The 14393-nt window shown below is 28.2% G+C and overlaps 3 protein-coding genes across 6 annotated transcripts in view; 1 reads left to right on the top strand and 2 right to left on the bottom strand.

Moving 5' to 3' along the window:
- The window catches only part of LOC129949179 (tafazzin), a 37916-nt gene extending 37017 nt beyond the window's left edge, over window positions 1-899 (top strand). For all 3 annotated transcript variants that reach the window (XM_056060462.1, XM_056060463.1, XM_056060464.1), the window contains one exon: window positions 42-899. In XM_056060462.1, the coding sequence (XP_055916437.1) occupies window positions 42-80 (39 nt within the window). In that variant the 3' untranslated portion in view covers window positions 81-899. The remainder of the gene's footprint in view (window positions 1-41) is intronic.
- A 1281-nt stretch (window positions 900-2180) lies between these two features.
- Window positions 2181-3777, bottom strand: LOC129952438 (serine/threonine-protein kinase D2). The gene is made up of 5 exons (XM_056065013.1): window positions 3573-3777; window positions 3394-3500; window positions 3219-3325; window positions 2944-3160; window positions 2181-2885 (listed from the first exon to the last, which is right to left on the bottom strand). Exons 1-5 carry the CDS (start codon window positions 3718-3720, stop codon window positions 2205-2207), a joined length of 1260 nt encoding a protein of 419 aa, XP_055920988.1. The 5' UTR covers window positions 3721-3777; the 3' UTR covers window positions 2181-2204.
- An 8855-nt stretch (window positions 3778-12632) lies between these two features.
- LOC129950951 (uncharacterized) overlaps window positions 12633-14393 on the bottom strand; it is a 314404-nt gene continuing 312643 nt past the window's right edge. For both annotated transcript variants that reach the window (XM_056062918.1, XM_056062919.1), the window contains one exon: window positions 12633-13783. In XM_056062918.1, coding sequence (XP_055918893.1) covers window positions 13634-13783 — 150 coding nt within the window. In that variant the 3' untranslated portion in view covers window positions 12633-13633. The remainder of the gene's footprint in view (window positions 13784-14393) is intronic.

Below are 14393 nucleotides of genomic sequence, written 5' to 3'. Positions count from 1 at the left end.
ATAAATGATACATTAAAGACATATTATTTTTTCATTTACAGGCATTACGAGTAGAGACCGAAGAACTACATAGGATATAGTCCAGCTCTAGAGGTCTATTTAAATTATATCTAGCCTTAGGATTGTTAAAATAGTGAACGACAACTAAAGATTTTGCTCACCACGAATAGTGTTATTTGCAACACACTACAAAGTCACAGGCGTTTTAGAAACCGAACACAGAGACACACATAATCAGTTTTCTTTTTATTTTTTTTAATATTAATGTGTTTTTCTTTTTACAAAACAACCACCTGATAAATTGTTTTCAATTTATGTTCAACTAAAACGAATATATATATTTCTTCCGTTTTAATTTTTAATATCAAGACATTTATATCTAAATGTAACAATCAAGCTCACAAAAATAAGAATATCCTACCATTTCAAGGTAACTGGCGATGTTTTTCTAATTAATATTTAATGATAATGAGAAAAGTAAACAACTATTGTAAGAGACCATACACTCCTCACCTCTTTTGGCTTTGATATTATTTTCTATGCATTTTTGTTAACAAATCTATATTTCGCTTAACATCCGTGACAACATAAATTAAGAAAAAAACTAAAAATACAAAAAAAAAAGTATTACTATCTCTTTGAGCTTGGAACTAGATCTTAAGTCAATAAGAAAAACAAAACAAAAGTGAAACTCAGCTTTGAGATTGTTAGAACAATTTATTAAGAACTCATATTGTAGCATAAAATGCATTCGAAGAAGTGGATCAGAATGTTTCAAATGATTTTATTTTACCAAAATTGATCTTTAAAAAGAAGAAGAAACAAAAACAAAAAGCATTGTGATGTAAGACTTAGTGAGTTTTTTCCTAATAAAAAAATATCTATAAGATGCAACTGTTTATGATCTTTTTTGTATTTAAAAATATTGTTATTTTTTTTGGATTCCAAAAAGTTTAATGGGAAAAAGTAAAAATTGACTAAGTAAGCAAATTAGTATTGACTACTCTACTCAGTTACGATTGGCGTTCAATATATTCTCGGTACGGGATGAAACTGCGGTTATATATATAAATTGACTTATTTATCAAGTAATACTATTATTTAAGTGCATTCATGTAAAATTTCATATAAATGTGATTATTATTTCGCGTTTCATCTCTAGTTAAACAGAATCATGATGGCAACTGAAACGATGATGGTGAAAATTGAGCATCGCGCTGTAATTAAATTTCTCATTAAGCAAGGAAAAGCCAAAAAACTATTCCTTAAGAGATGGTGGCTGTTTACCATTGTTCCTCACCTTCATTATCAACTGTGCAAAAGTGGTCAAGTGAGATCAAGAGAGGCAGAAGAGAGAGAAGAGAGCATTGAAGACGACCACCGCTCCGGCGCCCCGGCTACTGCTTTTACGGATGCCCGAATAAAAGTGAAAATGATGGCAGAGATCACCAAGCTTTCAACTGGTACCACATGGCCACAGTTTTTTGGGACTCAAAGGAATCTTGCTCATTGAGTACAAAAAAAAGGTGAAACCATCAACGCCACATCCTACTCCTCCACTTTGCATACTTGCGGGAGAAAATTAAAAATAAAAGACTGGGTAAACTGGCAGCGGGTGGGTTGCTTCTTCATGACAACGCTCCTATTCACAGGGCGTGAATTTCCAAGGCTGCTGTGCGAGATTGTGGTTTCGAAGAAATCCAACATCCACCCTATAGTCCAGACCTTGCCCCTAGTGGTTATTTCCTGTTTCCGGATTTGAAAAAGTCTTCGTGGAAAAAGATTTTCGGATGATGAAGAACTCAAGTCGGCAATAAATGGGTATTTTGCAGGGAAAGAGGAAATTTATTTTGTGGAGGATTTAAAAAAGCTTATCTCAAGATGCATTGTTGTTAGGGGAGATTATATTGAAAAATAAAAACAATTTAAATTGAATTCGCTTTTTCCTTCATATCGATACCGAGAATATATTGAACGCCCCTCGTATGTTCTACTGGAAGCAGTTAAAATTATCTTGTATTAAAACCTTACATGAAGTCCCAATGACCTAATTTTGTCGCTTCTTTTTTTTTTCAAGAAGTAAAGAAAAATGGCAACAATAATTAAAAATAAGAATATTTTCTTTATTAAAAGATTTAACATTTAAAAATTGCTTTACAAAACATTCCATAAATATTCAGAAACAACTCAAAACAAAATAAACTTTAGTTTGCTTTCAAAATTAAATGTTCAAGCTTCTGCCTCAATTCCAATGCACTTGGTCTTTCCACTGGGTCGCTTGACCAACTCAACTGAAAAAGTTCTTCATATAAATTCTCAGCTTTAGGTGAAATTGAACTATTCTTTGATTTGAATAAAGATTTGAATGGAAATTCAATATTATTGAATTCATTTTCCAATATATTGCAACTCGTTTCATCGGCCAATAGATTCTCCTTCAGACCGGTGAATGTGTTTTGAAACTTTTCAATAAGATTTTTAGAAATTTGACTTTTTAACTTCTCAGGAACTTTACGGTTTAGAAGAGAGATGTTGTTGTTTTTCGGTGCAAAAGGCGATAACGTTTTGGTTTTATGTAAGCTTGAGCGTATTTGCTCAAGGGTTCTATAAGAAATCTCCGATGAAAATTGATCACATAGACAATTCTTATGTGGACTTAAGTCGATTTTAAAATTCACATCATCACTTGATTTAGAAGAGTTATGATTTGGCCTCAGGTGGCTTTTAACAACTTGATAAGCTACACTTTCATTGCACTCGATCCACGAGTAAGGTAGTTGTCGTGACTTTAGCTGCCACATTGTAATACCCAAGGAGTAAACATCAGCTGGTGTGGAAATGATATCTTCCCGAATTACTTCTGGAGACATGTAACGAACAGTTCCCTGTCAACAGAAAAAGAAGTCTTATCAAGGAGTTTGAAATTAAAGTGATGATACCTACTTGAACACGTTTGCGAGTGTTTTCTACTTGATTGTTTTCCTGCAACGAGACAGAAGAACCAAAATCACAGACCTTACAAACATAGCTGCGATCATATTTTCTTCTTTTTGCGATCTTTGTTGAAACGGCTACTAAAACATTTTGAGGCTTTACATCTAAATGTAAAATTCTACGCCTATGACAGAATACTAAGGCATTGACTATATCAAGAACCACACTAAAAAGAAGAAGTTCAGTCCAAGTGAGAGTTTCATGAAAGTTTAGGAAGTACTCACTGAATCCTATGTTCAAGAGGAATTTCCATGGAGTTGAGAATGAACTGAAGGCATTGACCTGGAAATCGTTCCATTATCACAATACCATAGTTTGCAGTCGCCTCGATCTTGAAAAGGAAAATACTTATTGTGAGAATTTTTGTTAAGGTGTTGTTGGCGGGAAACTTTAACCTACTTTAAATAGCTGCACTATATTCCGATGGCGCCAACGGAGAATGTTTGCTTCATTACAAATTGCATCACTTTTAACATTTTTTATAATTTTCACTGCCACTTGTTTGCCTATCAAATAAAATTTTATAGTATATTTAAATATTTTGAAGTCGGTTAATATTGATGGATGTTCTAAGAAACCTGCATAAACTGCCTTGAAGACGACCCCATATGAACCACGTCCAAGAATATTGCACTTTGAGTTCTCTGGTGGACCAGAATTAAGAATCTCATCGCGATTGGGTGTGTCGAGAATTATTTCTTTTTGATTGACTTCTAAAAAATTCATGACTAATATTTATTAATCTCATTAACAAAAAATCAAAGAAACTTCTCGTAGGTTATGTCTTATTTTTCTAATCAATATAAATAATATTTATGACACTTTGCCAAGTTAATAACGGAATCTAATGTTCTATATCAGTGGTTCCAAACTTGAATAAAATTGTCTGAAGCCTTCAATGCTTAGCTCATAACTATTATCGTCTAATGCTATTCTTCTAAGCATCGTGTTTAAGAGCTTCGATGTAAAGCATTCTAGCTCTCCCTTAAAAAATCCAATCTTAAAGGTTAAAGCCTCCTAAGAAGCACAAAATGTTAGGTTTTAGAATTGTAATAATGTGATGGACAAGCGAATTTAATGGAATTAACGGTGTTCAAATGTTAGGTGAAGTTTAATTTGATCATAAAAATGAAAATGCCAAAGAAAAATGTTACCACTTCAGAAATTAAATGATGCAGTTTTGTAGCTTTATGGATTCTCTACAACTATGTCATATATTGTATTTATATACACCTTATGAGTACCACGTTAAAACGATTTTAAATAAATTTATTCGCAAACAAAATTATTCACAGAAAATACCAATTTGTAGGTTAATAACTTCTTTAATAGTTATCTGATTTTAAAGATTGAGGTAAATATATAGAGGGTAGGCAAAAACCTACAATCGCATGTAAAAACATTTGAAAAAGTTGTGTAGAACTTACGTAAAAATGTGAATAAAAACATATTTATTTACATTTTATATTTTTGACTGAAAAGTTGATGACCATTTTTTAAAATTTCAAAAACTATTAACGCAAACTTATAGATCCTTACCTTCTCTAAAATAATGCCAAATATTGTTATATAGTCAGATTTTCGTAAAAAAAGTTAGACTTGTATTTCCCAAAAAAATGATGTTTTTACACTTAGAAAATAGATGACAGAAGTGTAAGGAAAATTGCAAAATTATGTTTCAAACGATACTAAATCGGATATAACTTAAGAAATACTGAACCGATTTTGATAAATGAGACATGATTGGAAAGGTTAATTTGTTCCAAATAATTGTAAATTAATTAATTTAATTAATTATGTAAATTAATTGATTTAGGCGTTAGAATGTAAAAAAAGTTAATATTTTGAGAAAATTGGTTATAACCTTTTTGTTTTCCAACCAATTTTCAACATCCTAATTTTATTATATTCTTAACAAAAATACCTTTAATTTGGTGTATGAAACATTTTTCTACCTCAACCACAAGCTTCAATAAAACGCCTTAAAGCTTAATCGAAATAAAACCGAGCAAATTTTTGGACTTAGCCGTTTAAATTTGTGTTTGGAAAAAACTTAAATAAAATTACAAAAATAATTTTAAATAACTTTGGCAATTCTTAACCGATGTTTATAGATGAGGCATCAAATGAAAGGTAAGAAAATATAGATGTTCATTAAAATATTTTGTCTAAAAGGAGACAACTGATTTTGGGAATTTTTATGTAACGAAAGTAGGTATAAGGTTTACGGTTGTCGTGGTAGGTATTCTTTTAGGCGTTTGGAGGGGTTGAGCTGTTGGAAAATGTTATCACTTCAAAAATTAAATGATGCAGTTTTTTAGCTTTATTGATTCTGTACAATTATGTCATAAATATATAAAACTTATGAGTACCACGCTAAAACAATTTTAAATAAATTTATTCGCAAAACAAAAGTATTCACAGAAAATACCAATTTTATTGGTTTTGTAGGTTAATAACTTCTTTAATAGTTGTCTGATTTCAAAGATTGAGGTAAATATATAGAGGGTAAGCAACAAGCTACAATCGCATGTAAAAACTTTGAAATAAATTAAGTGCAACTTTAGTACAGATGTAAATAAAAACATATTTATTGTACATTTTATATTTTTTACTCGAAAGTTGATGATCGTTTTTGAAAACCATAAATATTATTAACGCACACTTATAGATCCTTACCTTCTCTAAAATAATGCCAAACATTGTTATATAGTCAGATTTTCATAAAAAAAGTTAGATTTGATTTTGCCAAAAAATAATGTTTTTCCACTTAGAAAATTTTTGACAGGTAAGTAAGGAAAATTGGAAAATAATTTTTCAAATGACACTAAATCGGTTATAACTTGAGAAATACTTAACTGATTTTAATAAATGTGGCATCATTAAAAAGGTTAATTTGTCCCAAACAATTATAATCTAACAAAATTAATTAATTATATAAGTTAATTGACCTAGACGTTAGAATGTAAGAAAAGTTAATTTTTTAAGAGAATTGGTTATAACATTTTTGTTTTCCAACCAATTTTCAAAATTTAAATTTAATTATGTTCTTAACAAAAATACCTTTAATTTGGTGTATAAAACATTTTTCTACCTCAACCACAAGCTTCAATTAAGCGCCTTAAAGGTTAAACGAAATAAAACTGAGCAAATTTTTGGACTTAGCCGTTTAAATTTTAGTTTGGAAAAAATTAAATAAAACTAAAAAAAATTGTTTATAACTTTGGCAATTCTTAACGGATTTTTGTAAATGAGGTATTAAATAAAAGATAATAAAATACAGATTTTTATTAAAACCAAGTCGTAGAGCGGGCAGCAAAGATTGGGTATATTAATAACGAAAATAGGTATGTGTACATACATATGTAGGGTTTTAGGTTGTTCTGGTAGGTATTCTTCTAACTTTTGGAGGGGGTGAACTGTTCAAAAATGTTACCCCTTCAACAATTGAATGATGCCGTTTTGTAGATCTGTGGATTTTCTACAAATATGTCGTATATTGTATTTATATGAATACAACGACCACAACGTTAAATCTATTTTAATTAAATTTATTCGCAGACAAACATCTTTATTTTACATTCATTATGTACTCTTGATTCAAAAGTTGATGAGAATTTTTGAAAATTTCAAAAACTATTAACGCAGCCTTATAGCTCTTTTTCTTCTCTACAAAAACGCCAATGATTGTTATAAGGTCAGGTCAGCACGAAAAGGTTAGATTTGATTTAACAAAAAAAAAAATAATATTTTTACACTTAGACAAATTTTGACAGGTAAGTGTAAGGAAAATTGAAAAATTATTTTTCAAATGACACTCAATCGGTTATAACTTGAGAAATACTGAACTGATTTTAATAAATAAGACTTCATTGGAAAGGTTAATTTGTCCCAAATAATTATAAACTACCAAACTTAATTAATTAGGTAAATTAATTGACCTAGACGTTAGAATGTAAAAAAAATTACTTTTTTCAGAAAATTGGTTATAACATTTTTGTTTTCCAACCAATTTTCAAAATTTAAATTTAATTATGTTCTTAACAAAAATACCTTTAATTTGGTGTATAAAACATTTTTCTACCTCAACCACAAGCTTCAATTAAGCGCCTTAAAGGTTAAACGAAATAAAACTGAGCAAATTTTTGGACTTAGCCGTTTAAATTTTAGTTTGGAAAAATTTAAATAAAACTAAAAAAAAATTATTTATAACTTTGGCAATTCTTAACGGATTTTTATAAATGAGGCATTAAATAAAAGATAATAAAATACAGATTTTTATTAAAACCAAGTCGTAGAGCAGGCAGCAAAGATTGGGTATATAAATAACGAAAATAGGTATGTGTACATACATATGTAGGGTTTTAGGTTGTTCTGGTAGGTATTCTTCTAACTTTTGGAGGGGGTGAACTGTTGAAAAATGTTACCACTTCAAAAATTGAATAATGCAGTTTTGTAGATCTGTTGATTCTCTACAAATATGTTGTATATTGTATTTATATGAATACAAAAACCACAACGTTAAATCTATTTTAATTAAATTTATTCGCAGACAAACATCTTTATTTTACATTCATTATGTACTCTTGATTCAAAAGTTAATGAAAATTACTTAAAATTTCAAAAACTGTTAAAGCACACGTGTAGCTCTTTTCCTTCTCTACAAAAACGCCAAGCATTGTTTTAAGGTCAGGTTAGCACGAAAAAGGTTAGATTTGATTTAACAAAAAAAAATAATATTTTTACACTTAGACAAATTTTGACGGGTAAGTGTAAGGAAAAGTGGAAAATTATTTTTCAAATGACACTAAATCGGTTATAACTTGAGAAATACTGAACTGATTTTGATAAATGAGGGATATTTGGAAAGGTTAATTTGTCCCAAATAATTATAATCTAACAAAATTAATTAATTATGTAAATTAATTGACCTAGACGCTAGAATGTAAAAAAAAATACTTTTTTCAGAAAATTGGTTATAACATTTTTGTTTTCCAACCAATTTTCAAAATTCTATTTTCATTGTATTCTTAACAAAAAAACCTTCAATTTGGTGTATAAAACATTTTTCTATTTCGACCACAAGCTCCAATAAAGCGTCTTAAACCTTAACCGAAATAAAACCGAGCAAATTTTTGGACTTAAGTTTTATGTTTGGAAACAATTTAATAAAATTACAAAAATAATTGTTTATATCTTTGGCGATTCTTAACCAATTTTTATAAATAAGGTATTAACTAAAAGGTTATAAAATATAGAATTTTATTAAAAGTAAGTCTAAGAGTGGCAGCAAAGTTTGGGCGTATTTATATTCATAACGAAAATAGGTGTATATACATACATGCATAGTTATAGGTTGTTCTGGTAGGTTTTCTTCTAAGCGTTTGGAGGGGGTGAGGTCTTGAAAATGTTAGAACTTTAAATATTGAATGATGCAGGTTTGTAGCTTAATTGATTCTCTGCAGATGTGTCATTAATTGTATTTATATGAATCAAACATAAACCACTTTAAAATGATTTTAATTAAATTTATTAGCATATAAACATCTTTATTCTACGTTCATTATGTATTTTCGGCTTAAAAGTCGATGAAATTTTTTGAAAATTTCAAAAACTATTAACGCACCCTTATAGCTGTTTTTCTTCTCTACAAAAACGCCAAGCATTGTTTTAAGGTCAGGTCAGCACGAAAAAGGTTAGATTTGATTTAACAAAAAAAAAATAAATTTTCACACTTAGACAAACTTTGACAGGTAAGTGTAAGGAAAAGTGGAAAATTATTTTTCAAATGACACTAAATCGGTTATAACTTGAGAAATACTGAACTGATTTTTATAAATGAGATTTCATTGGAAAGGTTAATTTGTCCCAAATAATTATAATCTAACAAAATTAATTAATTTCAATACTCTATTTTTATTATATTCTTAACAAAAATACCTTTAATTTGGTGTATAAAACATTTTCCTATGTTGACCACAAGCTTCAAAAATGCGTCTTAAACCTTAACCAAAATAAAACCGAGAAAATTTTTGGACTTAGCCGTTTAATTTTGTGTTTGAAACTTTTTCAGTTCTTGACAAATTCTTATAAATGAGGCATCAAATGAAAGGTAAGAAAATGTCTTTTGTCTAAAAGGAGACAACTTATTTTTTTATGTAACGAAAATAGGTATAAGCATTGAATAATTACATCTTTATTTTACACTTATTATTTTTAACTAAAAAGTTGATGAACATTTTTGCAAATTTCAAAAACTATTGATGAAAACTTATAGCTATTTTTCTTCTCTAAAAAAATGCTAAACATTGTTATAAGGTCAGGTCAGCACGAAAAGAGTAAGATTTGATTTTCCCAAAAAAATGATGTTTTTACACTTAGAAAATATTTGACAGGTAAGGGTAAGGAAAATTGGAAAATTATGTTTCAAACGATACTAAATCAGATATAACTTAAGAAATACTGAACTGATTTTGAAAAATGAGGGATCATTGGAAAGGTTAATTTGTCCCATATAATTATAATCTAACAAAATTAATTAATTATGTAAATTAATTGACCTAGACGTTAGAATGTAAGAAAAATTACTTTTTTCAGAAAATTGGTTATAACATTTTTGTTTTCCACCCAATTTTCAATACTCCAATTTTATTATATTCTTAACAAAAATACCTTCAATTTGGTGCATAAAACGTTTTCCTATGTTGACCACAAGCTTCAATAAAGCGTCTTAAACCTTAACCGAAATAAAACCGAGCAAATTTTTGGACTTAGCCGTTTAAATTTTATGTTTGGAAACAATTTAATAAAATTACAAAAATAATTGTTTATATCTTTGGCAATTCTTAACCAATTTTTATAAATAAGGTATTAAATAAAAGGTTATAAAATATAGAGTTTTATTAAAACTAAGTCTAAGAGCGGCAGCAAAGTTTGGGCGTATTTATATTCATAACGAAAATAGGTACATATATGTACATTCATAGTTATAGGTTGTTCTGGTAGGTTTTCTTCTAAGCGTTTGGAGGGGCTGAGGTCTTGAAAATGTTAGAACTTTAAATATTGAATGATGCAGTTTTGTAGCTTAATTGATTCTCTACAGATGTATCATTAATTGTATTTATATAAATCAAACATAAACGACTTTAAAATGATTTTAATTAAATTTATTAGCCTATAAACATCTTTATTCTACGTTCATTATGTATTTTCGACTTAAAAGTCGATGAAATTTTTTGAAAATTTCAAAAACTATTAACGCACCCTTATAGCTGTTTTTCTTCTCTACAAAAACGCCAATGATTGTTATGAGGTCAGATCAACACGAAAAAGGTTAGATTTGATTTAACAAAAAAAAAAATAATATTTTTAAACTTAGACAAATTTTGACGGGTAAGTGTAAGGAAAATTGAAAAATTATTTTTCAAATGACACTTAATCGGTTATAACTTGAGAAATACTGAACCGATTTTGATAAATGAGGGATCATTGGAAAGGTTAATTTGTCCCAAATAATTGTGGTCTAACAAAATTAATTAATAATGTAAATTAATTGACCTAGACGTTAGAATGTAAAAAAAATTCCTTTTTTTAGAAAATTGGTTATAACATTTTTGTTTTCCAACCAATTTTCAAAGTTCGAATTTAATTATATTCTTAACAAAAAAACCTTCAATTTGGTGTATAAAACAATTTTCTACCTCAACCACAAGCTCCAATAAAGCGTCTTAAAGCTTAATCAAAATAAAACCGAGCAAATTTTTGGACTTAGCCGTTTAAATTTGTGTTTGGAAAAAAATTAAATAAAATTACGAAAAAGTGTTTCGTAACTTTGGCAATTCTTATTCGATTTTTATAAAAGAGGTATCAAATGAAAGGTAATAAAATATAGATTTTAATTGAAACACTGAGTCGAAGAGCGGGCAGAAAAGTTTGGGAGTAGTTATGTAATGAAAAAATACTTAAAGAAAAATATACGTAGGTTTGTAGGGATAAGTGCCTTAATATGGAATACCGAAGGCTGGCAAGCTATCACAGCGTTCGGAGAGCTTGGTGTTGGAAATAGGAGTTGAGTATGCAGTTAGTTATGGTACAGGGTCATTAAGTTTTCATTTTCGAAGGCAAAGCTGAGTAAAAATAAAACAGCGATGTACTTTTGATAATAATTTTATTTTATTTAAAAGTTCCGAATTTTCTATTAAGTGTAAAAAGTGAAAAGTTTTGATATAAGCCATTCTTTTGATATTATTTTTAACCACTTTTGGTCATTTCAGGAGGTAAGTCTCGGCCATCATTTGATTAATGTTGTTTTAAAATGCGTCTACAGGTCAGGAGCTATTGACTTTACAGCGCTGGCATGACGATAATGCACAGACCAAACAAGATCAGTAACGCTTCGACTCTGTTCCAATTTCTTTTGAATTTTACCGACATATTACAAAGTTCATCGAAAATGGTGACCATAATCATAATGCACGAAAAGTTTCTACGTTTAAATCTCCACTTTTGTAGTAAGTTTTAATAATTTTAAGGCGTTTTTCGATTGCTTAGCACTTCAATATCGTTATGACACTTCAAATGACAGCTAACTTTGACAGGTGTCAACTGTCAGTAAAAATCTCAAAAGGAATGTTATTAAATAAATAAAACAACACTTGATTTTGTTATTTTAAAAAGACCATTATCTCAGTTTATTTATTCATTTTTCATTTATCAAACAATAGAAATAGTTCGTTTGATACATGCGATATCTACTTCTTGTTAATAATATTTGTTTTCTTTTGTCTTTCATTTTTATCTTTATACAATTTAATAACTTTTTTGTTTAAATTTAATTTTTCTCAATTAAAATTTTTAGCTCAACATTTGTTTCTTATTTAATTTATTATTATTTAATTATTATTATGTTTTGTACTGGCTACTATAAAAATACAGATATTATTTATGTATTCAATATCTAAATATATATTTTTATATTTATATAGTGTTTTAAAATTGTGTTATTTATTATTGTTAGTTATATTACTTTTGTTGTTATTGTTGTTTTTAATATATCTCATCTACTCAAATATACAAATTTTCTTATAAATTTACTTTCTTTTTTTTTTATTTAGTTGTTGTTTCAATAAATATTAAATACTAGTTAATAAGTATATATCATAATAATAATTTTATAAAACTATTTTTATATATTTTTTAAATTATTATTATTCTCCTGTTCGGTTGTTAGACATTTTAATTTAAGTTTATTGTATATTCGACAGTGGTGTTTTTGTTGTGTGTCTTTTTTTTTTGGAAAGAAACCACTTTGTTTGTTTTTTTTTTAATTATATTAAAAAAGAAAACAATTGTTTTTTTAATGTTTTAGGAAATTTTATTGTTTATTTAATTTTTGTTTTTCATTTTAAAAGGAATTCAATACCTTAATTTATAATTTTAATATAATAATTTATTTATTTACAAAGTGTTAATATAAATTTTGTGTAAAGTTTCTACAAGTCTTTGATGATTTTACATAATATTTTATATATAAATTGTTTCTCTCAAATTGTTGGTATTATTTAATTTATTTTGAGAAGGTTTATAATGAAATTTTTTTTATTTTTAATATATGGAAGACCACATTGTCGTCTTCTTAGATTTATTAACAATTTATTAATATTTTTATTTTTATTATTGCTATAATTTTTATTGAAATGTCCTGCATTTCACATTCTCTGCTCTAAAATGAGTGAACATAATAATTTACACTTACAACAACTGCCAGGATGGATACAAACTTATTCTTTTCTTCTTCTTAAATAAATATTAAAAGGTTCGACCTAATAATTTATTATAATGCAGGCTTATTCAAAGCAACTTAGCAACAAAAGATCCCTAAAAATGTCAGACAAAAAACTTATTTCATGAAATATATTCCTATGTTTTTTTTGTTTAAATTGTTTAATCAAATAAGAAAAAAATATAGGTATATAAATTGGGGATTAATATTATTAAGCATGTATAATACAAAGTTATCTTAATTTGCTTTTATGAATATAAGAAAATAAAATAAAATATAGATATTTAACATGTATTAGATACAAAAAATTCACAATGACTTTTTAATTTTCCAAAATAAAGGGTTATAAATTATATTAAATATTTTATTATTTACAAATTCTTAACAACAAAATAATTCAAATTCAAAAATTATTATTCACCACACTTTAAACCAACACAAATTATATTCAACACATAAGCGAGCGGCCATTTTTGTTTTTAAATTTGATTGGTCTAAAATTGGTTTGTTTCCCTGCTTAATATTAATTGGTTGTTGTATTGGATGTTTTTCTTTCTAGTTTCCAGGCGGAGCACTTATTGTTTAATTTTGTTTTGTCTTTATTAGGCAGTGTTATTTTTGTTTTTGTTTTTTAATTTTATTTTTATTTAATAAAAATTAATAATTTTTGTTTTTGTTTTTCTTCGTGTTGTATAATATATCACAATTAAGTCTTTTTCTTTATACAAAAATGAAATCCTACGAATTTTGTATGTATAAAGTTTAGTTTTTAATGCTTATGGAGAAGAGCGTTTTAATGTTTTTTGTTTAATAAAAATGTTAAATATATTTTTTTTGTTGTATAGGTTGACAATTTTATTAACTTGCATAGGAACGTCGGACTGGAACAGGAGGAGGTATTTTTGATTTTCTTATTGGCGATGATTGTTTACAAGTTGGAATTCTACTTATTGGTGGCGTAGATGGTGATGATGAAGACGTTGGTGATGATTTTTCTGATTTGTTTTCCTAAAATTAAAAAAAACGAAACAAACATTTTTGAATTAAATCATTGAATAGTTTGGTTTTTGGTGTTGTAATGCTCAAGACATTTGAAGAAATTTTAACTTTTACGAATGCTTTGAACATAAAATTTAATTAAAGACTTATCCCTTTCAACGTATACAATTACTAATTAATTAGTAATTAGGTCCCTTAACAGACCGCATGCAGCCGAACAATTAGCGGTATCCCTAAACTGCTGCAAGGCAGATATTACCGCCATTCAAGAAGTGCGATGGGATGGACCGGGCAATCGCAAACTAAAAGACTGCGATGTATACTACGACTACTGCTACCGAGAACATTAAAGACAGAGTCTATTTGGGTGTGGGAACTAGACTCAGGCGAAAAGTCTTGAGTTTCAACAGTGTGAGCGAGCGCATCACGACAATCCGCATCAAGGCTAAATTCGAAAACATAAGCCTAAAATGCGCGCATGCCCCAACAGAGGAGAACGATGAAGACACCAAAGACATATTCTTCGAGCTCTTGGACAAGACTTATGAGCAGTGCCCGTGCTATGACATTAAAATTATCTTAGGAGATTTTAGAGAAGCGCTTGATCGAGCAGATAGAG

Source organism: Eupeodes corollae, chromosome 3, assembly GCF_945859685.1.
Source record: "Eupeodes corollae chromosome 3, idEupCoro1.1, whole genome shotgun sequence".
NCBI lineage: Eukaryota > Metazoa > Arthropoda > Insecta > Diptera > Syrphidae > Eupeodes > Eupeodes corollae.
Note: the sequence above shows the minus strand (reverse complement) of the source record. Positions and strands in the feature narration are given on the sequence as shown.